This window comes from Perissodus microlepis, chromosome 14 (genome assembly GCF_051167445.1).
Source record: "Perissodus microlepis isolate ML-2025 ecotype Zambia chromosome 14, ASM5116744v1, whole genome shotgun sequence".
In the NCBI taxonomy this organism is placed as follows: domain Eukaryota; kingdom Metazoa; phylum Chordata; class Actinopteri; order Cichliformes; family Cichlidae; genus Perissodus; species Perissodus microlepis.
The window spans coordinates 6,221,878-6,248,253 of record NC_140474.1 but is presented as its reverse complement, the minus strand read 5'-3'; the positions used below and the strand labels follow the sequence as shown (position 1 = coordinate 6,248,253).

The 26,376-nt window shown below is 37.8% G+C and overlaps 3 protein-coding genes across 3 annotated transcripts; 2 read left to right on the top strand and 1 right to left on the bottom strand.

Moving 5' to 3' along the window:
* The first annotated feature begins 1,155 nt into the window (after positions 1–1,155).
* On the top strand, positions 1,156–8,538 carry ppp5c (protein phosphatase 5, catalytic subunit). Its single transcript, XM_084950880.1, has 13 exons — positions 1,156–1,256; positions 2,944–3,185; positions 3,809–3,956; positions 4,071–4,192; positions 4,296–4,361; positions 4,569–4,667; positions 4,814–4,919; positions 5,528–5,670; positions 5,987–6,074; positions 6,179–6,219; positions 6,337–6,515; positions 6,600–6,681; positions 7,398–8,538. The coding sequence occupies exons 1-13, from the start codon at positions 1,160–1,162 to the stop codon at positions 7,458–7,460; spliced, it is 1,476 nt and encodes a 491-aa protein (XP_084807006.1). The 5' UTR covers positions 1,156–1,159; the 3' UTR covers positions 7,461–8,538.
* Positions 8,539–9,729: 1,191 nt separating this feature from the next.
* LOC146373307 (THAP domain-containing protein 5-like) lies at positions 9,730–14,033 on the top strand. Its single transcript, XM_084950881.1, has 5 exons — positions 9,730–9,939; positions 11,840–12,023; positions 12,418–13,235; positions 13,351–13,537; positions 13,650–14,033. The coding sequence occupies exons 1-5, from the start codon at positions 9,866–9,868 to the stop codon at positions 13,767–13,769; spliced, it is 1,383 nt and encodes a 460-aa protein (XP_084807007.1). The 5' UTR covers positions 9,730–9,865; the 3' UTR covers positions 13,770–14,033.
* Positions 14,034–14,769: 736 nt separating this feature from the next.
* On the bottom strand, positions 14,770–26,192 carry gipr (gastric inhibitory polypeptide receptor). Its single transcript, XM_084950879.1, has 15 exons — positions 26,118–26,192; positions 23,918–24,013; positions 23,330–23,426; positions 23,016–23,123; positions 21,315–21,433; positions 20,885–20,991; positions 20,422–20,575; positions 19,922–20,081; positions 19,713–19,773; positions 19,324–19,393; positions 19,012–19,100; positions 17,940–18,078; positions 17,790–17,831; positions 17,232–17,324; positions 14,770–16,418 (listed from the first exon to the last, which is right to left on the bottom strand). Exons 2-15 carry the CDS (start codon positions 23,969–23,971, stop codon positions 16,233–16,235), a joined length of 1,479 nt encoding a protein of 492 aa, XP_084807005.1. The 5' UTR covers positions 23,972–24,013; positions 26,118–26,192; the 3' UTR covers positions 14,770–16,232.
* Positions 26,193–26,376: the final 184 nt, after the last annotated feature.

Sequence of the window (26,376 nt, the reverse complement as noted above, 5' to 3'; positions counted from 1 at the left end):
CTTTCACTATTTACTGATAGGACACCAAAGGAAGTTATTAGTGGACACTGAAACACACAAAAAACCCAACTAGCAAAATATTAATGTAACAATGAAATGCATTTACTTTCTTAGGCACACAAAGCACAAAACTTGCTTATTGCAAACTAGTCTAAAGCAGTGGTAGGAAACCATGTGTGTATGGGATTTGCATGTGTTTTCCACACTCACTGAAATCGCTTCTCAGGTAACTAATCTTATAACCCCACAAGTTCCTCTTTTGATTTTTATTGGAATCTCAGCTGACTCTAAATTATATTAATTTAAGATAAATCAGAATAACTGGAATCTAATTTGGTTATTATTGGGATCTTTTAAATTGTGGGTATTTTTGCCTTCATTTGCAAAGCACAAATATATATAGCACTTACATATTTATAATGCACTTATAACATGCATGTCTTCGGACCCTGGCAGAAAGACAGAGTACTAAGAGGAAATCACTACAGGTACTTTAGAGTGAGTCAAACATGCAAACTCCACACAACAAGCCCCCTGCCAGGATTTGAACCAGAAGCCTTCTTAACAGCGCTAACCACTCCACCACTATGCTAACCTGTTTCAGATCTCCTGGCACCCTCTGAGCTCGGTTCCTTGGGTGCAACATATATGATAACGACTATGCCGTTTTAGTATTTTACTGTTTAGAAATTCTTCCACGATCAGTCAAACCAGATGGTGTCTGTCTCTGCAGAAACCTGGGCAAATGTGATGGGAACACAGATACCGCTCATGACAGTGTCAAGCTCTACCACTTGTCACCACTATCCCATAGAAATACACATGTAACTCATAATAAATCCAGAATTATTTATTCCAGAAATAATTTAACCCACACTGGTGGATCTGAAATTGGGTATAACATCAATGTACAATGTACAAACACTTTTTTAGCACATCTGCAACAGTATTAAATTTGAAAATAATTTAGGCCATTTTAGGAAAAAGTGGTCAAATGTCAAACTAATGTCAAATGTTAAATTTGACCCGAACAGTATGCAAGGGTTACATGTTGTAGTTTCGTAATGTCACACGTATGATCACCCCGTAAAATTACTTTCAATATGACAAATGGTAAAAACTACACCTAACTTTGCGACCTTTACGACAGTCAATCCCAATGGCGCACATATCGGAAAACGGCAGTGAGAAGAAGATGGCGGAGGGAGGTAATGATGCCGAGCTACTCAAGGAGAAGGCGAATAAGTACTTTAAAGGTAATTTCTAAAACCTGTCAAGTCAGTGTGTTTTTTCAGTATTTTTTTATAATTTGACACTGTGACCATTGGTTAGCAGCGGCGTGATTGTGTTGCAGTACACCTCAAGCAAAGCCGGTCGCAAATACTAAGCTAAGCTAATGTTGCTCAGAGAGCATGCTAATTGTAAACCCCATTCATTGGGATCCGCGGCTCTGATGGGTAACAGCAGCTAGCTAGTAGCCACTACACTCAGCAGCGACAGCACCGACGTTAACCCATGCCGTCACTCGTGTCGTGTATATTACACCACCAACTTCCCTATTTATCCAATGTCTCAGAGTTATAAGGTTTATGACCATGCGCTGTTTAACAGTCACTGATTTGTTTCCATTTAGCCGCCGCAGCGGGTTAATATTGTAGTTTAATGTGAGGTTCACATAGAACTAGAATTTTCTGTTAGCCGGCGGCTGCTTGAACAGGAAGAGCAGCGAGGCAGAGCTCCCTAAACTCATGGCAGCAGTTACGGAATCTTCAATGTAACTCAACTCTTATTCGTTTATCTGAAATGCAGTTAGATTTCAAGTCACTGAAGGGGCGCTTTTAATATCTTACGATTAGCGTTGAAACGTGGTAGTCACGTTGCGCCCCCATTCAAAACACATAGATAATGAAAGTGTCTGTTATGCAACCGGCGCTAGGGTTTCTAGTTCATTTAGGTAGATTCCTTAGTAAATCAAAGCATATAAAATCCAGCTTGGACACAGTGGTGATCTGTGAAACATGCATATGAGGTTATCAGCCGTCATTCACATTTTGTATTAAATACGTTGTACAGGATGTATTTTTCACGCCCACGACAGGTCTGTCTATCGCTGGTTAATTGGGAAACTTCTGCGGGGTTGATACTGATGAGTCAGAGCAGGTGCAAAGAAAAGACTGTTATGTGAGGGACAGGGTGGTATTTTTCTGCTTTATAATTCATATAACCATGTTAGACATGCACTCCCAGAGGTTGCAGTCCCATTACCTTTCCTAATATAAGACACATTTTTTCCTGGTGTCAGATTCTAGAATAGAATAGAATTGTCATTTTACATGTACAACGAAATTGTGGGTGCTCCACACCAACTGTGCTGGAATGAAATATAAATGGTAGATAGCAGGAATAAATAGCCAACAGGAGAAATATATACAATCAAGAGGGATATATATAAACAAGAGAAATATATGGCACACATTAGAAAACAAATATGGTCTAGAACTAGTATGTTTTGGCAGTTTTATTTTCTTAGTTGTATATATTGCAAAACTTGTAAAACCTGATTTAGTTTGTCTGTTTGTAAAGGTGGGAATATGATTTCTTCATAAACAATGCTGAATTTAAAATATAGTTTATGCCCTTCAAAATAAACCCATTAAATATATATGTGTATATATTATGTTTGTGTGTGTGTCTGTGTGTATAAATAGTTATCATGTTAAATAATCATGATTGACCAAAATGATCAACAATTTATTTTTGCTATAATTCAACAGTCCTATGATTAAGAAAACCATGTATCATGGCAGTGATATACACTGCTAAACACACACTATTGTAGTTTTTACAATTTCTTTCACTAGTGGGTAACTCATTACGTTATGTTTGAGCATGTGATTAAGGTCCAGTTAAACTGCAACTTTGTTTTTTCTTTTCCTTATTCAGAAAAAGACTATGAAAATGCGATCAAGTACTACTCAGAAGCCTTGGAACTCAATCCATCCAATGCCATATACTACAGCAACCGAAGCCTGGCATACCTACGCACAGAGTGCTATGGTTATGCCCTGGCGGATGCCACAAAGGCCCTGGAGGTAGACAAAAACTACATTAAGGGATATTACCGCCGTGCCACCTCCAACATGGCACTGGGCAAATTTAAAGCTGCACTAAAAGACTACGAAACGGTAAGAAGGAATAGCATTTTTTATTATTAGAAGACACATCATGTACACTTGCCATCCAGTCTAAACCTTGAATAGAACAAAGTACAGAGCTCTCCACTTCCATCTGTTGCTCTGTCACCACCAGTTAGGCTCTTTGTGTTGCCTTAACAGCACAAAGTGGGGATTATCCTGTAATCCTGTCATGATGCCAGTTAGATCCAGTTTGAAGGCTCTCATACCACAGTTAATGGGGTTTGTGCCTTCCTCATAATAAGCAATATCATTTAAATATAACAATAGACCTTAGGGATCTCTGAAGTTCTGTCTTAGTCTCTAGTTTATTGCACAAACCAGACCACTAACCATGATATTTCAAAAAGCATATTCAACACTTCTGTAAGCAAAGAAGGGTTGGGGCTAGATTTAAATGTGTATAACTCTTAAGAGATATGGGACAGAACATCATGTGACTAAAACCATTGTTCATTTTACATATGTTAATTGAGAGATTTGATCCTTTATGTTTCTGTTTCTATTTATATTCTCAGCTTTGCAGCTATACAAAGTCCTTGTCCCTATGTATGCTTTAATGCCAGTTAAAGGTTAACCAGGGTGTTTATTTCATGTCTCTGTCCTGATAATAGGTAGTGAGGGTTCGACCGAATGACAAGGATGCAAGGATGAAGTATCAAGAATGTAACAAGATTGTGAAACAGAAGGCTTTTGAGAGAGCCATTGCCAGCGACGAGACAAAGAAATCTGTTGTTGACTCTTTGGACATTGAAAACATGAGTATGTCTGCTTTCTTATTTGAGGAATATACATTAGTATCATATAATAATATTTAATTCAGAAGGTATTAAGGTGAAAGATGTGATGTGAACCATATTATTCTTGACTGTGCAGCGATTGAGGATGACTATACAGGCCCAAAACTTGAAGACGGGAAGGTAACATTGAAGTTCATGAAAGAGATGATGGATTGGTTCAAAGATCAGAAGAAACTGCACAGAAAGTGTGCTTATCAGGTAACCATGGTTATTTATATGACATATAGTAGAGTGAGACAAGGAAATATGTGTATGCTTCAAATTAAACTGGTATGTATGTATGTATTTCTTTTTTTCCCAGATTTTGGTGCAAGTTAAAGATGTTCTGTCAAAACTGCCAAGTCTTGTTGAAATCACGTTAAAAGAGGTGAGGATTTTTCTTCATATGCTCAAGAATGAAGTGAAGTTATTTAGTTCACAAATAATGAGTGCAAAATTAGAGCGTGGTCATATTCTCTAAGTGCTAACACTAACAAAATCCATAATGGGAGTACAGGTAGTAGATGATTTTACATGGCCATTTTTTAAAGTTCTCCATTCTTTGTTAAAGATGTTCTGTTTCTCTTTGTCACAGACAGAAAAAATAACTATTTGTGGGGACACCCATGGCCAATACTACGATCTCCTCAACATCTTCAAGTTGAACGGCTTACCTTCTGACACCAACCCTTATGTATCCTTTGTTTTTGCTGACACTCACACACATTGGTTTTAAATTTGTGTTCACTGGAGTACTTTTCTGTGTCTAAAATTGTAACAGTCAGATGCCACAAACTTGTCCAGAACTTGTGCGTCATAGTGCTTAACCACAGCATTCAGCTGTTCAATGGTGACTTTGTGGATCGTGGCTCTTTCTCTGTTGAGGTCATTCTTACCCTTTTTGGCTTCAAGCTGCTCTACCCCAACAACTTCCACTTGCTTAGAGGTGAGAGTGCTCAAGAGTGTTGTGCATGGATCTCAGGCTGCTATAACGTGCCATATTGTACATCATGATAACTACATATCTCTGTTGGCATTGGGTTTAAAGGCATCTACTGCAAAGTCCTATAATTTATCAGTAATTTAACACCTTTCATGATTAACTGAACATATTGATAGAATATCAAAAAACAACTGCTATGGCATTATCTTCAAATAGTCTATGTATTGTAAAAATATTGTTTTGAAGAATAGTCAACTAAACAAGAAAGGTTCATGTTTTACTTTAATGGAATACAGACCACTAACCACACAAATTTGTACCATTAGATGGTGCAACATGTCAGTGCAACATTTATTTAACCATACAAGAAACTGGGAGTAAATTCTAGTTCATAGCAGCAATGTGGTGAATGGCAGAGGTTGTTAAATAGGGGGTGAAATGCTGCCGCCTGGTGGTGAAAGTTTAAATTCTGCCGAAGGTAATCGCAAACAACTCTTCTAAAGAGCGATACCCAGAAATCATTTTCTGGATAATTGATCCTCCATAGTAATGACTGATTAAAATATTTAAGTGTCCTGTGTAATCCGCAGTAACCACTTTTAAATCTGCAGGTAACCATGAGACGGACAACATGAACCAGATGTATGGATTTGAAGGGGAGGTCAAAGCCAAGTACACAGCCCAGATGTTTCAGCTTTTCAGCGAGGTCTTCCAGTGGCTTCCTCTTGCACAGTGTATCAACAGTAAAGTACTGGTAAGCTTTGAGAATGTGAACTAAAAGGGGATGTCACTGGCGAGTAATTTATTTGCGCTTAAGGTGTGAATATGTATGGATTTAATTCTTATGGTTGTCATTTAAGTGGAAGTTAATTCAAAATGATGAGATATAAAGTATATAGCAGTATGCTAATGTATGTAATTTTTGTCACCTCAGTTATGCTTCTGAAATAGTATGTGTTGTTACGATAACTTACTGATTACTATTTTTTTTTATTCATCACTTTTCTTGCACAATGTTTCATGTGTTTTTATTGCTGTACTCACAGTTCTAATTAAATTCTCCATGTCAGGTTATGCACGGTGGGCTGTTCAGTGAAGATGGTGTCACATTGGAAGACTTAAGGAAGATTGACAGGAATAGACAGCCTCCAGACTCAGGTGGGGCCAGACTCTTAAGTCATTATCAGTTTAAATTGCTATAAGAAATAACCTTTAAAAGGGATGACAAGTATAATTTAACACTTTTCCCCATGCGTTCACAGGTCCTATGTGTGACCTCCTCTGGTCAGATCCACAGCCACAGGTGAGTTCTCACCCACAGGTTTATACTGAAGCATAATTCAGTGCTTCCTACAGATCTGGATGCAATTTGTGCCAGTACCTGCTTTATAGTTTGTGTCTCTCTCTCCCTCTTACACAGAATGGCCGGTCGATCAGTAAGCGAGGGGTGAGTTGCCAGTTTGGGCCCGATGTGACGGAGCGCTTCCTGGAGCAGAACAAGCTGGATTTCATTGTGCGTAGTCATGAGGTCAAAGCTGAGGGGTACGAGGTCACTCACTCAGGGAAGTGCATCACCGTGTTCTCAGCACCCAACTACTGGTAAATAATCAAGTTACCTAACTTAAGTGTTGACTGTTAAAAAAGTGTCACATTTTAACTGTTGTATTCTCCTTTTTTTCTCAGTGATCAGATGGGAAACAAAGGAGCATATATCCACCTCAGGGGATCAGACCTCAAACCAGAATTTCACCAGTTCACAGCTGTGGTTAGTGTCCTGTTATGTTGAGTTTAATAAAATCAATATAATAGTAATAATAATAATAATGATGATGATATAGAAATAAATAGTTATTTAATAAATAAAGCAGTGCAGGCAGTGTCTTCTAAAAGATTAAAAATTTACCCGTAATGCATTAAGTGCATGTTGAGGTTTAGTCAGTAAGGTACATCACTTTCAGGTCCTTAATTAAAAGAAGCGATATCTCAGATGTTTCTACATGAAACAGGGATTGAATTGCGCTAATGGAAAAGTGGTTGAAGTGGAACAAAAACTTTAAAGTACTTCATTCTCATTAACAAAGATTTTAAAGATAAGAAACCTAGAAACAACATTGATATTATATCACTTAAGTGGATATTTTAATGAAGATCATCACTATACAAATTTTGAATATGTGGTTAGCTTAATGCACAGTGTTACAGTGACATCTGCTGGACTACTGATCTGAACATCTCCCTCATGTTTAGGCCATTTTTTTCCCCTATTCCTAATTTAAAAGTAATCTGACAATAATTTGTGAAAATGATGCATTAGAAATCATAACACCCTGAGATGAGCAGTGAAGTCATATATTATCCTAACCAAGTGGAATAAAGACGAAAACATTAAACTACTATTAACTGCTAAAAGTTTAGCTAGTAGTGTCTTAAGAGTTTGAAAATCTTCTTAAATTCGAATCTAATTCTCATCTCCTTTTACAGCCTCATCCGAATGTCAAGCCCATGGCATATGCCAACACGCTTATGCAGTTGGGGATGATGTAGAGACCCATCTAATCTGTCTGTGACACTGATGACCTCTCATCGGATCCGAACCATCCCAGCCACCTCGTTCCTTCCAGCGCTCGGACATGCTGTTGTTCATGCTTAGCCTAAAGGATCCCTCTCCCTAAAAAACTTCAGCTAGTTGTACGCATAAAGTGTGTGGTTTAGTTCGGATGGGAAGAGATCACTTAGACCAGCCCAGTCCAGACCTGGATATACTCCTTCACATTACCGGCTAAAACTGAAAAATTACAATTTCCGTTGTCCCTTTGCCTGCTTTTGTGTTCCATCAGTGGGTACAAAAACAACCACAACATTTTCTGACGAGTTTCCTTCAAGCTGCTTTGTTTCTAAATATGTGAGCTCATCAGACGGCATCATATAGCTGGTATTTACCAAAGATCTGTAATGAAAATGATTGTTCAGTTTTTGCAAGGTGCATCTTGTGACTCTGAAACCTAGCATTGTATACTGTTGGCCTGCATACACAGAGATTAGAGCTTTGGAAACTGGTTGAAAAGCAGCATGTCTATCAGTGTTTCTCAAACCACTCTGCAGTATGTCGGTTTATTTCTCACAAATCCAAAATCTTATTACATGTATGATTCCAGTCTAAAAAAACAGATATTGAGTCTCTGGGTACACACTGAAAGGTGCTGTTTGCCATTAGTGGTGTATTTAGCTGGTTCAGTCACGTGCACTGCTTCCCAGTAAGGAAGATACTGCTGCTCTCCATGTGTTCATCTCCTCGGTCGTCATTGTGCCACTGACCCAGCGGTTCCCGCACAGTCCACTCTCTCCAAACTAGCTTGTAAAGCAAACACTGTTGGCACTCTAGTCTCCAATACATGTTCAATTACCAGTGACTTATTAACCCCGTATGTGAATTTCTTCAGTACACAAACATCAGAAATGCAATCCTGTCTTGAAACGCACAGCTGCATTGTCCAGTGGCCCTCAACTTTTTAGATAAAGAAATACACTGATGTGTATGTATATATACTGTATCATTTAAAGATTCTGTGTAATGTTTGGAGAAAAATATTGAATAAAAACGCCAGTCCAGTGATTTTAGAAACATGCCTATATCTTTATTTATGTCAGCTAATAGTCTAAGCTTGCAGCTTTGCAGTTTCAACAAGCTTCAAAAATATTACCTTGTTTTGTTTAATTACAATGATCAGATTTTTTCAATAAAATACTTAATATATGTTTCAGAAACAGCAAAGGCTACAAATAAGAATGCTATGGAAAGTATAGATCACAAAGGACAGGAAAAGCAATGGAAGACAGCAGGTTTGTATTAGTCTTGATTTATTCGTTTTGTTTCTAATTTCAAATCCATAGAAAATACGGAAGATGGCGAGGAGTATTAAATTGGAGACTAAATGAAGTAAATAATAATCACAGATCCAAACTCAAGCCAATACGTGGGTAGCAAAGAGCAAGAGTGGAGAAGATGCTATTAGCTATAAATACATTAGCTATTACTTAAAACAAAATGTAAAAAATAGATGGGGGCAAGCTAGCAGAAAGAGCAGTGTACAGTACTGTGCAAAAGTTTTGAACCCCTCTTAATTTCATCATATTTTTCTTCCAAGGAACTAGAGCAAATAACTTATCCAGGCTTACTGAAGATCTGTCAAAAAGTCTTCGACATTAGCTGCGTTTTCACTCATTTTTAGTCACACAAGAACTGAACTAAATATCAGTGGTAACAGGTTTACTATTGTGATGAATCCAAATGTGAAACTCTTCTGTACGGAGGATCTCAGGAAAAAGGTGCAACAGTGGGTGTCTACAGCCATCTGTAAAGCATGGCTCTGTCATGGGCTGCATTGTTTGGAAACAAAATGCTGGAAATATGAATACAGTCAGAGTTTGATGCACCATCTTCACTGAGAACGGAACAAACGGCAGTCAATATCCAAAGAGCTCCGAAACCTGGGGAGCTAGTCCTGAATAAATGTCAAGAAAGCAGCCTAACAGGCTGTGTTGAAGAATAACAGCCTGAACCCATTTTCCGAGAAAAATATAAAGAAACGACGTCGTTTTTCACAGTACTGTATATTTATGTAATTCTATCACTTTTGGGGTAACTAACGAAAGTGTCCCATAAAACAACGAAACAGCTTATTTCCTGAAACAAAGTTTAAAATGTATACATCTAGAAAAAGTAAAACAGTTTGCCAAGTCATCCGCGACTCCTCAAGCAAAGCTACCTGCTTCCTGTGGGCGTGGCGGTCGCGCTCATTTGACGTCGCAGACTCCAACAGCTGATCCTCCTTCGTCACCTAAGGCGCCACGAGTTTACAACACAGCACGAGTTTCACAGACCTGTTTCACCTTGTTATGAACTCAGCGGGACACGAAGACAGCAGCAGAAGTTACCGTAGCGCTCCAAGATGCCAAAATATTGTTCGGTCCCAAACTGCAAGAATGACTCCGCGAGCGACAGCGACAGGAAAAGCTTCTACAGGTGAGCAGGTGTTTTAAAGCGGTGTTAGCAGGCCAGCTAAACGCGATGCTCAGATGAGACAGGTAGAGGCGCAATCCAACTTCCAGCAACTTTTTCCTGTTCGACGGGTTAGTCTCACAATCTCGTTTTTACTGACGGAAAATAACAACCGAGGTTAGAAAATCTCCGCACAGGAGACGCTTTTTATACGTTTGATAAGTTTGTGTCTTCTACTTCTGACTTTGAAGGAGCCTTCATTTAATCAACACAGCACTTGACTTGATTTAAGCCAGGCCGTCAACACGGTGAAGTCTCGATTAAAGCAAACTTTTAATCAAGACATTTTTGTTTATATCAACGCTGTCTGATTTGTAGCTCTAAGGTAGTCTGGTGAGTAAGTTATATTGACAAGTTGTGCAGAAGAGCAGGCAGAAATAGTGATGTGTCATCCTTATCTTTAAGCTGATGCACTCCTAGAGCTGCAGAACCATTGTACGATATTGCAGCCAGTATCAACGATACTTTTAACTTATAAAGGCAGCTTATGTAGAGGACAGCAGTGGACCAATATGCTTAATCTGAATACTTTGACAGCTAATTTTATTTATTTTTTACACCTTATATTTTTAATTACTTTAGTTAAAGTTAAAACACACGTCTGTGAAGGTTCTCAGTCATCCAGGTCATCGTAGTCTAAAGGAGCTTGGAAAGAAAAAAGCCTGGACTTCTTTGAGTTGCTTGAGTTCAGAACTGAAGAAGCTTCTCGGATGAGAATTGAAACGTCTTCAAGCAACTCAAAGAAGTCCAGACTAAAATAAAAGAAGCCCTTTAGACTAAAAACACACATCTCACAACGCTTCACCTGTTTTGAAACATTTTATTTTATTCTGGAGAGTTTGAATGTGCCTGCTTGGAAAGCACTTTGTGTTGGTTTCTACTGTGCTGTATATGTGAATAATGACTTGACAGTTGACACAAACGGTATTACTACGTTATTATCGTAGTTAGTTCATACTTCATTTGTTAAGTTCCAATAAAGTATTTCATATATATCATTGTCATGGTAATCAGTCTTCTGGTAACATCTGTGATGACCAAGAAAACTTTGAAAAATATCTGACACAAAGATACTGAAACATCACTTTTACCACACCATGATGATGTTCGTCTGGATCTTTATTAATTCCCACACGGATATTTGCAGTATATTTAGTTACAGCCATAAAATACCTCCACAGGATGCTCCTCTGCTTCACTACAGCCTACACGTGTCTGGATCTGAGTCTGGGTCACGTGACTTTACAATAACAAAACATGGCAGCAGGAGGGGGGAGGGGCAACATGCGCTGGCATGTCTGTTAAAGTATCAATCTGCCCACCGCTAGATTGTGTAAGTCGCTATAGCATGCAAGTAATTTACAATGAATTCAAAAGATGAAACATCCTACGAATAAAATAAACTTTTCAGCAATAATAAGAGTACTTCAAGAATATTGCCTAACACCTTGGCTGTTTTGGGGGATTTATTTTTGTTGTTGTTGTTGTTTTTGGCTGTGTAATTTGAAAGGGTGCTGGCAAATGTATCAATTAATGTCTAAAAGAACATGCAGCGACTTCACAGATTTCACAACTTTACAACAGGTTCAGAACAAAAGTAAATATGAACACCGTTACACTAGCTGCAAGCTGCTGCAAGATGTAGTTGGTCAGAGCAAGCCAAAATGTGATGAGTCCACAGAGTCAGTCAGTTACCTGATCAGATCATATCAGATGCACTGATTTGCACTGTCCAATCACTGACACACACACAATGTAAACTGAGTTTTAGGAAGCTATTTTCTAGTTGCACATTAATATGAACAATTTCACTTGAAGGAAGCGTGATCAGTGTTTTACGTGTGTAATTTTCATTGTTTTCTAGGTTCCCTCTTCAGGACCCAGTCAGGCTGCAGCAGTGGCTGAGAAACATGGGACGTGAGAACTGGGCTCCCTCTCGGCACCAGTATATTTGCCACGAACATTTTGCACCTTCATGCTTCAAAGTGCGATGGGGGATCCGTTACCTTGAGAGAGACGCTGTGCCCACTGTGTTTCAGGAGGCTGAGGTAAAGCAAAAAGAAACTAAACTTGATTTTTAGTGTTGCAAAGTATCGCCAATTATTTTACTGAATGCTGAGGTCTTGTTTTAAAACACAGGAAAGTTTCATTCTCCTACCTGGATTTTAGTTTAAGCATTTTACCTTAGTTCATAAGGCTAGAGAGCAACTCTTGCAGTATTTTAAGTAGTGATAGTGTTATTGTAATTGTGGAGATTCTATGCTAGAGTCACACAGCATTTGTTTTTTCTTGAACAAAACTAACCAGAATCATACAGAATACTAATACAGAAGTTTATGTTGCCAGAATATACAATAACAAATACATCATTTTATAGCTTATATCTTAACATGGAGAGTTAAGATAAAACCCTGTTTTATGCTTTTTGATTTATCTTTTTAGAAACGGAAAGCCACAGACGATGGTGAGAAGAAACCAAAGCGTCTTCGAACTATCTGTAATCCAAGCGTATCGGTATCAGATGACAAGACCATGGTTTTTGACACAGCAGACATGCAAAACAAAGTGCACACTGTGCACCTGTATCAGATTGCTGTCGCCCCATCGCAACAAGAAGAAACCAGCTTGGTGCAACTGAGTGATGTTGGAGAATCTGACTGCTCTTTTGAGCCAGAACTAGACTCACTGGCAACAGTAGACAGATTAGAAACGGGGGTAAACTTCCCTTTAACTGTTTTACACACAATAGATCATCTAAGTAACAGTGGGGAGAAGACAGAGGTTGTACTTATGTCTGAATGTCCTGCTGGGGAAGGGCAAGATGAGCTTATGAATGAAATAACTGCGGCCATTTTAACTCAGGGACACAGGCTGGTAGTGAATGACTCCACCCTTGAGTGCACAGATGAGGCTGTGGCTTTAAGTGGAGTTGAAGATGTGACGCATACCACAGAGTTGTTCTCAGATGGCGACGACGACAACCATGAAACTCAAGTCATTGCCTACTTCGAGACGATACCGAATGTTTTGCCCAAAGACACCTTTACCCAGTTTACCTTTTCACCAGAAACGGTACTATCATCGGCTCTGAGCTCCACACCCATCACATCCACTCTGCCTATAGTGTCCAAACACGCAGCACCTTCCCCCACATCCCTGGTCCTCACTTTGGAAAGACTGGATTCTGAAGGAGGAGAGGGAGATGAAGGCAAGTCGGAGGACGACGATACAGAGCAAGATTACCAGCTCGAGGAGCACTGGTGAGTTCTGATGCTTAATTTAAATTTCTTTTTTTTTCATTCAATGAAAGAGTCTTTCTTATATCCCTTTGCAGTATTATGGTTTTTAGACTCTCTGTTTTTATTACATCATCAGCTACCACAAGAACAGTTTGAGTAAGGAGCAGCTGGAGGGAATTGTGTGTGAGCTGCAGAAAAAGGTCAAAGTGCTGCAGCAGCGGCACCGAAGACACCTGGAAAAACTCGTTGGACTGGAGAACACGGTCAGCCAGCTGAGACAAAGCAATCTTCTGAATGAAGAGCGACTGCAGTTACTTGAGAGGGTATTTATTGGAATGAAGTTCAGACTGGCAGCTGTAGCTGTCTTCCAATATATCACTTGAAGTCATTTAAGTTTTCATTTAACTGAAATAATTTTGTCTCTTTGTTTCTCAGGCGTACATGCAGACCAGCGGAGCAGTGTCTGATGCTGGTGAGACGGTCACCATCATCTATGAGGAGGACGATGCTGCTTACTTGTATACACCACTGATAGATACAGAGGCAAAGCTGTGAGGCCTGACTGACTGCGGATATCCCATCTCTGCGTCTGTGCCAAATAAATAAATAAATGAAAGAATAATGGAGCTTAAGCTGTTGAAAAGAAAACGCTACAAAATTTTGTTCTTTTCAGTTTTGTCTCTAATCCAGAAAAAAATATATGAAATGTGACTGTGGGTTAGTCCATCTGCTGTGAATTTTCAACAAATACGGATAAATAGTGGGACAGTGTGGTTTGTGGTAATGTACATATAATTAAAGTAACTTCAGTTTGGGTTCCCGTTTGTGTAGTTTTTATGAATCCACATATTTATTTAAAAAAAAACAAAGATTATTCAACCACTGAAGTGCATCTCATGAGAAGGAGTTGGATATAATTATCACTGACTGCACTGAAAGGCAGGCTGAAACAAAACAAATGAGTCAACACAGAACACACCCTGTTTTCTGAATTGCAGCTTTGGTTCTTGGAAGTTCACTCTCATTTTCCATTACACCGAGAACACCATGTAGTGATATGATCTAAAAGGCATTTCTTATATATTTATGTGTAAATATGTGCCTGCTTGTCTCCTCCTACCTTTGCCTCAGAGATTAAAGTCGCTACACTTTATTGAAGGATGCCCCAAATCCCACTTCATTTCAAGTGTCTTTCTGTCTAAAAGAACTGAGAGAGGCCCAGGTATTTAACTAGTTTGTTTTCCCCTTGGTGGTGGTCCTGACTGTTGTTGACCCACTCTGAGCTCACATGTGTTGTCACATGAGGCAAAGTGTGACACAAGGCGTGGGTCATTATGTCAGAGGAGCCATTGTGCGACTCCTTTGGGTGACATTTCCTCGTCATGTGAGTCTCAGAAGTCAAAATTATAGTGGGGTTTTAATCCCCTTGGAAGGGTTCTGAAGATTGCATTGTAAGTGGCTGACAGCTGGTGTCGTTAACCACCACTTCTTTTTGAAAATGGTCGTCCTTTCACTCCTTGGTCCAATAAGCACGTCACTCAAGACTCTACAACTAGTCTTTTTATTATTCATGTTATTTCAGTTACAATCACTGTATGTTTGTGACATTTGAATATAAACAGTATATCTAGTAACACTGCACCATGTTAATATTATTAAAAGTAAATCGATAAGAAAAGTCACGAACACTGTTACATCTTATATCATAAAACACAGCAGTAGCTGGACTAAAACAAAAAGTATATATTTAGGCCAAATGTCACATTTAACTGACCTTTTAAAATCTGGCTTTTAGACAACGACAATTTAAATGTACATTACCTCACCTACTCCCCTTTTTTTGAAGGGGAGTTAACATTTTTCCCCACATTTGCTTTACTAGTATTTAAAAAGAGAACATAAGTAGTTTTTGTTTTGTTTTTTCCCCTATGGAAATGAACATAATGCTAATAGAGAATCTATGCTATAACTTTGTTCAATAAAACCTGTAGCAAATTATGTATATGATGTAGAGTTGAGACATTACTCAGCAGTAGAACTGCCAGCAAAATAAGCAGTTCATTAAACCTTCCGCATGATTTCATATGAGTGTGAAATTCTCCCTTACAGTGTGTTTTCTGTTTCTGTCACTAGATGGTGGCAGTGCCAGTAAAACCTTACTGGATTGTTCATCTGGATTGTTACAATTTTAAGTTAGAGAGTTTTACACACATTTACAGTGACAGATTATTTTTTGAAAGAGGGATTTAACACAGTCAAAGTGGTTCAAATAAGACCAACACATTACATTGCTTTTTAAAATAAATGACTGCATTACCAGTGTAATATTTTTATGCAATTAGTCTTGTTCTGAGTATTCATTTTTTGCTTAATTGCTCTCATTTGTCAGTTTCATTGTAAAAGTGGAAATGAACGTCTAAATATGTTCTGTGGGGAATGGAATGAGCTATTATAATAACTTGAAAAAGTGCCTTGGATGGCTGCATGGAGAGTTAAGATCCAACTGTGCACAGTAAGATAGATAATATTGTTAATTGAAAAAAAATTCACATCCGCTTGAATAGCAAAAGAAATAAAATAGTTATTTCCTCTGTGTCAATAAAATGAGAACTGCTTTTTTGTGCTGCAGGATATGACCCTTTAATTGTCCACAAAGTGACAATGTCACTGTTTTATTTTATGTTTAATCAAGTGCTCAGAGAAGGGAGTCATACTTGAGATTCACTCTGTTGCCTTGAAGAACTACAGAGCAGTCAAAAAAATGCCTGATGCCTAAATACAGATCCACCTACAGAGGATAACATAATGTAACCCTCTGATTGTGAAAGCCATTTGTGCTGTGAAATCTTGACCTTAGTCAAAGAGTGTCTTGATTGGACATGCTAATTACTTATAGTTTCAAATTATTTAAGAAATATTAAGACCATTTTAAATTTTTTAGCAATACATTTCATATAATTTCTCATCATCCTCTCCTCTATCCTTAGTATCAGCAGCGACATGCCAAGAGGTTTTCACCTATTTGTCTCCCATCTTGTCTTGGTGGTAAGCATAGCAGTCAGTAGTGGGAACCTGAGGGTGAGGAGCTGGTGAAAGAGAGGTGTGGGGCATAGGAGAGAGGTGGCTGACCTCTGGGCAGCCGTCAGGTAGCTTGTAAAGAGACAGATGGTGACACTGGGAAGATGGAGGCATGCTGACAGGAGTCTGCATAAAAATGTAAACACAACTATAAGCACAAAAAGGAAGAAACCATTTTAATTAATTTTATTTCACTGAGTCAGTGAACAAGTATCGTGCTGATTAATAGCTTACACATAATCAAAATGTGTGGCCTTGGGAAAGGACTAGGCTAATATTTATATTACAGCAGGTATTATTTTCAAATATTAGCTGATAATCACATTTGAAGAAACATCAGTTTATTAAAATTTCTAGAAACTTACCAGCACAGTGTGAAGGTACAGGCAAGCCCCCAATCAAAGGATAACTAGCTACCTTCTCTTACAAAACAGAAATTCCTATATAAATCATGTTTTTTGCTCTGCCTGTTTTATTAGCCTTTATGCAAGTTTTCAGTTTCTCTTTAATGCACCAACTATATAAATAACACAGCAAAAACCACTGTAAAATACGTTTTTGTTTCTTTTTACATTATTATTATTATTATTATTACATTTACAGCATGTTATTGGCACTGGTTGCCACTGGACCCAGGTCAAAATGTATCCTTTATCTGAGGGCTGGCAAACTTTAAATTGAGGCAGTGGCAATATAGAAAGCTTTCAGTGACAGTAGGAGAGACCTTATTTCCCTAAGGGGACCCCTGACTCCACTCACTGCAGAGGCAAGTGACATGCATGATCCTATTTAAACAAACCTAAGAGCAACAATAAAAGCCACAAAAAAGCACAACCAACTAAAGCAAGATGGCGATGAGAAGAGGGAAAATAACGATTAAATATGATACTGATTAGCTAAATGCTGGTTGCTTCCTGTGTGCACTGTATTGACACCCACCTGCAGTGTGTTACTGTCACTATTTCTCAGTTCATCTAGGTAAGTCAACCACAGCTTCAGCCTCTGCCATGTAGTCTTTATTTCTGCTTGCACCTGTAAGAAAGGGGTGAGTAATGGGGGAGGGAAAGACGCTTGAGATAGGATAATAACGAGAACTGAATTTGGAAACTTGACTTAGAAACTGGGTTTGAAAGTAAGGGAAATATCTCAAATGCAAAAGCTAAAATCTGCAAAAAATGAGTAACACATTCTCTGCTGAACATGATGAACATTTACAAGAGACGCATGTCTTAATTCTTAAACTGTAGAACATATGAACAACATCAAGACCAAGAGGGCCTGCACCTTTTTTAGTGTCACCTAGTCCCTTTTCACTCCAGATGGGCATTACATTGACTTACATGAATTTCTCGGCTGACCATTCAATTCAGCTAACTATAACCTGTACGCTGACCTTAAACAAGCCCCGCTCTAACCTTAAACTGAGGCTTCATTCAAAAATGTAATGATTAATATTATGAGAAGTTTGTTTTGTCCACCACATCACATGCTACATACCTCCTTGTTGACAAAACAGTACAGGACGGCTACAAGTAAACCCTGTAAAGAGTTTGTATTAAAGGTCATTTAGTAGTGTTTTGCTACTTTTATCTACAAATTATTATGATGGTAAATAGTATCAAGCTAGGTGCAGATTCTTGATTATACCTGAAAAGAGTTCAAGAAGAGCTGGAAGAAGAGGTTGATATTGTGAAAGACTCCATCTGTTTGCACATTCGTCAACACCGCAAACACAACTTCATGGATCCCCAGCAGAGGGATCAGGGTCAACGTAGATTTGGCCAGTCTGGAAAGAAACATGAGAATCAAATGTTCCCTGGTGTTTACTTGTTGAACTGTTATTAAACTCACTGAAGCAGTGATATGCTTACTTTTGTAGGCGAAGGTTATGTCAAGCGATATAACAGAGTTCCCTTACTTGTCTTCTCTTAATTACTGTCTGTATATGTGTGAGTTTTGATCTTTACACTTACACACAAGATTCTTACAAAAAAGTCTATCAATTAGTTAATTCATGTTTTATTTTCACCTGATTTTTTTAGTTGCTAAGCATAAACGAAAGGAAAAAAAACTAAAATTAAACTAAATTAAAGATAGGTGAGCAAATTAGGTCAAACATTAGATAATTATGTCAAGACAACAAGGAGATGAAAGCACCTCCACTCATCTTAGTGCTAATAAAAAATTCTCACTATACATAATGCAGTTCTCAAATCAGTAACGCTTTTCCTCACCCACATTAGACATTCCAGTTGTTTTTACACACAATGCTATGGTTACTACACATACTTCACTACTAAAGATATTTGTTACTGTGTTGAGGCACTTCTAACTTGAATCTAAAAAACTCATCAGCACACTCTCTCTCTGGAGCTCTCACTTCCCTGAATACTGTATTAGTATTTCCAGTCAAGTTACTTCAAGTTTTGTTCAAATATTTATACTGTCAGAAGTTTACACACTCTCACAGGTTTACTTGGAACACATAGAAATACATACTGTCAGTCTGTGTCACAGGTGCATGTGACAACACAGTAATTACACTGATTTCACTGACTACTCGTGTTTTGACATATTTTAAAAAGGTTTTGATTGTAGGAGTCTTTCGTGTTATGAAAAATGCCAGAATGACTTTTTCTGCTTTGAGAATTGCGGCGATCGAGAAAAACTGTATCTTTTGTCATTGTCAGTGTTCATTACTTTGTTGTTATCTACATACCTGAATTTATAGTCAGTATATCTCATCTGATGGGCTTTCAGTTTAGATATAAGGATCAGAATGATGCGAATAAAGATGAAGAAGTTAACCTGAAAAGATAAAATAAGAGAAACAGTCATTAGTATATTAATTTTGTAATTATTATTTTAGTCATTTTAGTTTTAATTTGAAAGCTGGAGGTGATATGTAGGTGACTATGATGTACAGACTGCCCCCCCTGTAGGTCACAGGGCTGTTTATGGTCACATAACTCACACATGATTGTTCATACTGACAAATTTACTTTATAACCTTTATATTTGTGTCTATTACCATTATGGCCAGGAGAATAGGGATACGGATTATACACCAGTAAGCCATGTTTTCATTTATTTCCCAACACCTGAAAAACACAGATGTTGCATGAAGATGATAAGCAGTTTTTATTTACTGAAGTGCTCCATTCTGACTTCATGCATTGTAATAACATATGCATTATGTATGTATTACCATTACATCAACACTTTTTTTTTATCACAGTAAAACCATGGAGAATTACTACAGAACAAAATGGTGTTAAAACTACTGCATACATATACTAAAGCTATGATGTAGAGTGTAGTTAAGAGATTAAAGAAGAGATGAGAAAAGAATACAAATAGGTACAAGGCAGCACAAAGTCAGCAAAAATAATTATTAAAGAAGTCAGACTAAAAGTTCACCTTGTGTCTTCATACATGTAACGTACAAGAATCCAAGGAAAGACAAATAACACTGGGGTGCCTGAAACAACGACAGTTCAGGTAAGCAGAGAAAATTCAGGATTGTGAGATTGACCTAACCAATTTTGCCATAATGTGAGCCAAGCCTTTAACTACTTCATTTCCTTTGTGTTGTATGTGGCTACTTTTGTCTGGTGTCCTTGGCTTACCCCAGCCTATCAACAGATATCCACCAAAAAAGCAGTTTTCAGAGAAAGCCATCAGTGCCAGCAAGTTGTGCAGATACAGGCCTTCCACGAGAAGCCAGTAGTAGTTGGCTCCCACACAGTAATGCATCAGCACTTGAGCCACAAGGCAGCTGGACAATGCCTAATATTTAAGTGTGTTTTTAGGAGGAGATACAAAAAAGTAGAATTAAGAAGTATACGTCACTTCTAACAGTTATGAATCTTCAGAGTCCCTGGCTATACTTAAGTCTATATGAGGAAATTAAAAAAAACTGCCTGGGTAATGAACACTTTTATTTTATAATGTAACAATTTATAAAGTCAAATTAATAACTAATTATCACTTAGTATTACTATATGTTATCTCGCATGAATGATGAAGCTGTCCAAGGAAGGGGTGTTAAATATATTCATCTATGTCATCTGTGAAATGACACATATATTAGTATCACTGAAATAATACCAGTTTTTATACTTATAACCTGGTTACTGTTCACTTCAAAGATGTCCCTGTTGTCTGTGAACTCCAGGTAGGTTTTACCCAGTAGAGCATCTTTAGTCAGGATGGAGAGAGCTCGCAGAATGAACGACGCAAACAAGTTGCTGTGGATGTAGTTTCTGGTACAGTGGAGCTTACTGCAAGTATCACAAAGGTTAAATAATGTTAAAAACATAATAATCACAAAACAAAGTCAGCCTGCTAAACATGTGGCTCATAGAGAGTGAGATTTATTTCACTTTTTGTTTCTAATTTTTTGTAACAACAGAGCTTATAGCTGCAGTGCTAAGGCTTGTGTAATTTCCCCATGTTTCATGGATTATTGTTGTTATGGTATTTGCACTTGCAAAAGCTTCACAGCTCTAGTTAAGAAAAGTTGGTTTTGAGAAGAAAGTCTGCCTAAATGCTACTTAGAGAAATATTAGAGTATGAGATAGATTACCTACCTGAAAAAGAGAAGAATAATCAGAGCCACACAGAGGCTGACCAGACTGAGAGAGTAGCCCACTGTGTACATGACCCGAAAGCAGGCATAAATAATAATTTGCTTCTCCTACACAGAATAAAACAAAAAGACAAAGGTGGGTTATTGCTGTGAGGCCACTAAATATGAACCTACGTAAGTTCCTTTTACTAAATCCTAATTGTTTTAAAAATTGTTATTCAGAATAATTATGCACTTTCAAATGGAAAAATAAAGCATTGATTCTACTGATTTTGCAGTTTCACACTTTTTTTTTTGCGCTAGCTATCATACCTGATGTACCCTTGAATTTGCCATAATTTTAAATCAATTCTACTTTGGTGACAGTTTTCTGATAATTTTTTTCTGATTAATTATTTTCTGACCAATTTTCCCATATGCTCCATGCATACCTCCTCCTGTTGGCTGTCCTCAGGTTGGCACTGAGAATGATCCCTCCAGGTTAGACTGGAGTTTCTGGTGGCCCATTTGCCATCAGGGCCACACTCACGCAACACAAAGCCACTACGCACTACAGGAAAACAGAAAAGAGGCTAAAACACATGTCTGTGATTAAAACAATGCTTTTATCTGTGTGTATATAACCTGTTGCTATGTCCATGTGTTTTTGGATAGCAATATTTTTTTTTAAAAATCATTTATTCTCTGTACATCAGTACAGCAGATTTTAAAATCAAATATTTAACATGGGTTTAAAATACAGTCACTTATTTGGACATTGGATAGAAGTATTGTTTTGAATATTTGGATAAGTATCAGTTGTAGTCATTTAAGTCACCGAAGTCTAGAACCCATGGACATGCCCAAATAGTGGATTTTGTTTCTTGAAATGCTCTGCCAGATTTTTACTGCAGCCATCTTCAGTTGCTGCCTGTTTTCAGGTCTTTTTGCATTCAGTTTTTTACTGAACAACGGAAAAGCTGCTTTGCTCTGGTGGGTTTAGTTGAGGCGATTGACTTGAAGAATATCCCATTTCTTCGTTTTGAGAAGCTCTTGGGTTGTTTTTAAAGCATATTTTAGATCACTAACCATTTGCACTGTGAAGTACGGCCCCATCAGTTTTGCAGAACCTGTCTGAATAGCAATGACTGTGAGCAAATAGAATAGCCCTGTACACTTCAGAATTATCCCTGCTTCTTCTAAGAGCAGTCACCACCATTTTATCAGTAATCAGCAGTTATCAGTAACCACCAGTGACCTGGTTCTAGTGGCAGCTATACATGCCCATGCCATAACGTTATGTCCTCCATATTTGACAGATAATGCAGTATGCTTTGAACTGTTTCTGTTTTCCCATCATTCTGGTACAAATTAATCTTGGTTTAATCTCTCCAAATATCAATGGTTTTCCAAAACCGTGCAGCCGCTTTCATGTGTATCAGTTTGTATCAGAAGGTGTCTCTTAATTGTAGACTTTTACAATGGTACCTACCCTCACAAGAGTGTTCTTGACTTGGTTAGCTGTTGTGAACAAAGGAGAAAAATCTGCATTCATCCAGCTTAGTTATGCTCTGTGGTCTTTCTGACCTTTTAATGTTGTTGAGTTCTATATTGTGTTCCTTCTTTTGGCACACTTAAAGTTTTTGCTGTCTTTCTTATAGGTTTATTTTGGGTTTTTTATTTTTTATTTTGCCATAATGATGGCCACCATGTCTGTGTGGGTTCTCTATCTACTGTAGGTCGCCTACACCTTCATCTCTTTGGACCTCATATTGAGAATTGTAATGAACAGTTATCAAATACAAGTTCAACACTTGAAATCAACAGTCTTTTATCGGCTTAAATTATCCCAACATAACAAGGGAACAGCTCTCACATGGCCATGAAAGTGTTTGTCAGTCCAATTATTTTTTGAGCTTCTGAATGGCTGTAATTCCAAAACAGTTAATAAAGTTTTTTATTAAGCCATTTGAATTGAATCACTAAAAGTTAAAGGTTTGCAAGTCACATAGTCACATCTGAGTTGTTTCATTTAAAACTCATTGTTGTGGTGTGCTGGGGAAAAATGCAGGAAAATGTGTAATTGTAAAAAACAAAAAAAAAAACTTTACCTAAATGTATCTATATATGTGTGTTTGCAACCTGGTACCTACCTTGGTTGTACCAAGGTAGGTACCAGGGGCAGGGCACCTTGACTGTAGAGTTGGGTTGTCCATCTGACCAACAAGCATATTCGTCAAACATACGACTGCATACCAATTCTGGAGACAGAATAAGAATGAATGAATTGTATGTTTTATAATCAGTCGGTGAGATGGATGAATATTCTATAAAACTTTCACCATGTTTGCACATTTATTCTAAATTAAATGATTTAATCTTAAATTAATGGACTATATTTAAGCGTTAAATCTAATTAATGTATGTTTTAGCATTCATATGATTATTGAGCATATGTGTGGATTACCGTTTGGTCCGGGTTCTGCGCTCATCCTGACCAGACACTCATTTCTGTAGCGGATCCATTCTGCCACCATACCTTCAACAGTCCTTGCTGATATACTCTACACACACACATTAACCCTTAAACCAGGTCTAAACCCACAAACACCTCTTTGAATGTGGAATGTGAAAATGAGGACTAACAGAAATGTCCTTTTGGTTTCAAATTGGTACATTAAGATACAAAAGTGAACATATGACAATATTTTAGCCTTACATTAGTCAACACTTGCATTTAAATTACATGACGATAAAGGACACAAGTTCTGTGGCTTACAAATGACTGTGATTTAAAAATCATCTATATACTTTTTTCCTTTGCATGCTTTTCTTTTATAGACTTTTAACATTATTATGGATACTCTTAGACCAATGCTTACTATCTGTTCACAATCTATATTCATTCTGGTAATCCCCACTAGGGCTTTTAGCAGAGTGCCTAATAAACTGGCATTTCACTGGATGTTGTACAGCTGCACTTCTACAGCTACAGAACTTTTTTTTCAAGTATCAGGTATCGTTTGGTCATTGCTGGCACAATAAAATACTTTACCACAGTCCTGTCGAGTAGAAAGAGGATGATGAATATGTGAGAAGTCTTCATCATTCAGAGGTGCACCAGGCTGGCCATGCATAGGTCATCACAAAGCTGCAGAAGGTCACTCAGAGGTCATTAGTGAGTAAACAATGATTAAATCAGGATGTGGTGTAACATATTCTATTCTCTACCATATTGCCTGTAAATACAGAGAAAACAGTTTGACCCCATGAACGATTTTAAATGAATTTCTATTTGATCTGCATCCAAAAATCTAAAAAGTGGAAGCAGCATGCAAAGACTAACAAGAACTAAAAATGAAAGTGATTTCCATTTACTCCATGCTCTTACACCGTAACCGACTGTGGACAATTTTACAGCAAAATAGAAAAAACTGTGGTGGTCAACCCCACTGGCAGACATATTAGTGGAGCTCTGCCTTGCTGTGGCACAAATGCATAGTTGTGTTTTCATTTATATTTATAGTTTTTTACTATGACAATAACTTGTCATCATGTAATTCCAGCTGTGGGAATTTGCTGTTCTTCTTCATTAGTGAGATGAGCCTCCATAAAGTGACTCTGTAAACACATTAAGATCCCCAAAGCATCAGAAATACCCACACAACTACACATGAGCCCGCATAATGCTGCACCCAACAGGTTTTAGTTTATGTAACAGGACTAGCAGGCTTTTGCTTGCTCTCTCTCTCTCACTGCACACATGATGAAACACATACAGTTGTGTTCAAAAGCTCGCATACACTCATCATGCATATCATGGTCATTTTAGGCTTTTAATAATTTCTTTGAACTGTTCTTTTTGGAACGATTGTACATCATACATCTCTAATGACTTAAAAAACAAGAATTGGTTGCTTAAGTTTATTTATTTATTTTAGATTTTCTCTAATCCACATAGACAAAAGTATCAATACACCCACTAATAATATTTGGTTAAACATCCCTTACAAAGTTGCATCCAAACCATATGGTTTTGGTTGCCTTCAAGACGCTTCTGACATAATTCTGTCTAAATATTTGACCACTCTTCTTTGCAGAGTTCTTTTAAATTGAATGATTTCCTAACCTCTAGCAGCCTTTAAGTACAGTCAACAAATTTTAAATATTGTTGAGGTTGGAGCTTTGGGAAGACCGGTGCAAAAATGTAATGTTAAACCACTTTATCCATTCCAACACCAGTTTTGATGTGTGTTTGGGATCATTGTCCCATTGGAAGATTCAGTTGTGTCAAAGTTTTGACCTTCTGGCTGCTGATTTGAGGTGAAGCTGAAGAATTTGGTGGTAGTTCTCCTTCTTTATTATTCAACCACTTTGTGGATTGTACCAACATCGTGTTCTTAGGTTTGAAGAGCTCACCCCTACTCCTATAAAAATACCTCTTTTCATCTTTAGGAAATAGATCAATCTTTGTCTGTCATACTGGTGTTCCGGGAGTTTTGAGTTGTTCCTGAACATCCTAACCAATTTGGACTCATCTGAGGGTGACAGTTTGGGTTTTTTCCAGACCTTTACAGGAAAGTGGTGACACATCCAATAAAACTGATGATCCTGGATTCTGCAGGAAACCAACTGATTTGAAGGAACTCTACGAATTCTTCAAGAGGACCTGAGGAATATCCAGCCAAGGTCCCTATGCTGTTACTGTGAACTGAAACAATAGTCTTAATAATATTTTATGTCATTACTGTGGCAAAAAGATTTTAAACTATCACTATCTAAAAATACTATAAATTCTTAATTGGTGAACTTGTCTGCATTCATTTGTTATTTTATATGACTCTAAGGCTGAGAGATCATTGGAGAATTTAATGAACTATTATTGTCTTTTTTGATATTACTCCAACTCCACTCCATGGAGGTCAGAGGTCAGGAACTCAGTGTGCTTATCGGTTTCTACAACCATTAGACTGATTAGAATCAACTTTAGAAGGAGAAATTTTGAGAAAACAAATCAACACAGGATCTGTGGACATAAGCCAACATAAGGCTGTTGGTTATGGAAACACTCACACAACACTCTGAAATCATTTTGTCATTTGACATTGCCATGACGATTATAATTAAGGATTGATAATTATTAGGAGCTACCTATTAAACAAAGAAATATGACACAGTCCCTCCCCCCCCAAAAAAGAATAAAACGCAAGGCACAAGTTGTCTTGTGTAAACGCAATTGAAAAGTCGAAACATACCTCACCGCTGGGAAAATCACGTTTCTCCGTCAAAGAGACAAATGTTGAACAGGTCTAAATCAGTCAGCAGGAACTGTTGCTTGAAGCAGAAATCATAATATGCCAGTGTTTATATCCAATCAGGGCACACACGACCTCCCTCTGATGACTGCCAGCAAATCCCACCTCTATCTCTCTCTCTCGCTCTGTATCTCTCTCTCTGTTTCTTAACCTTCGGTAATTTGTATCCTACCAGCCTCGGAGGAGAGATTGGGATCAC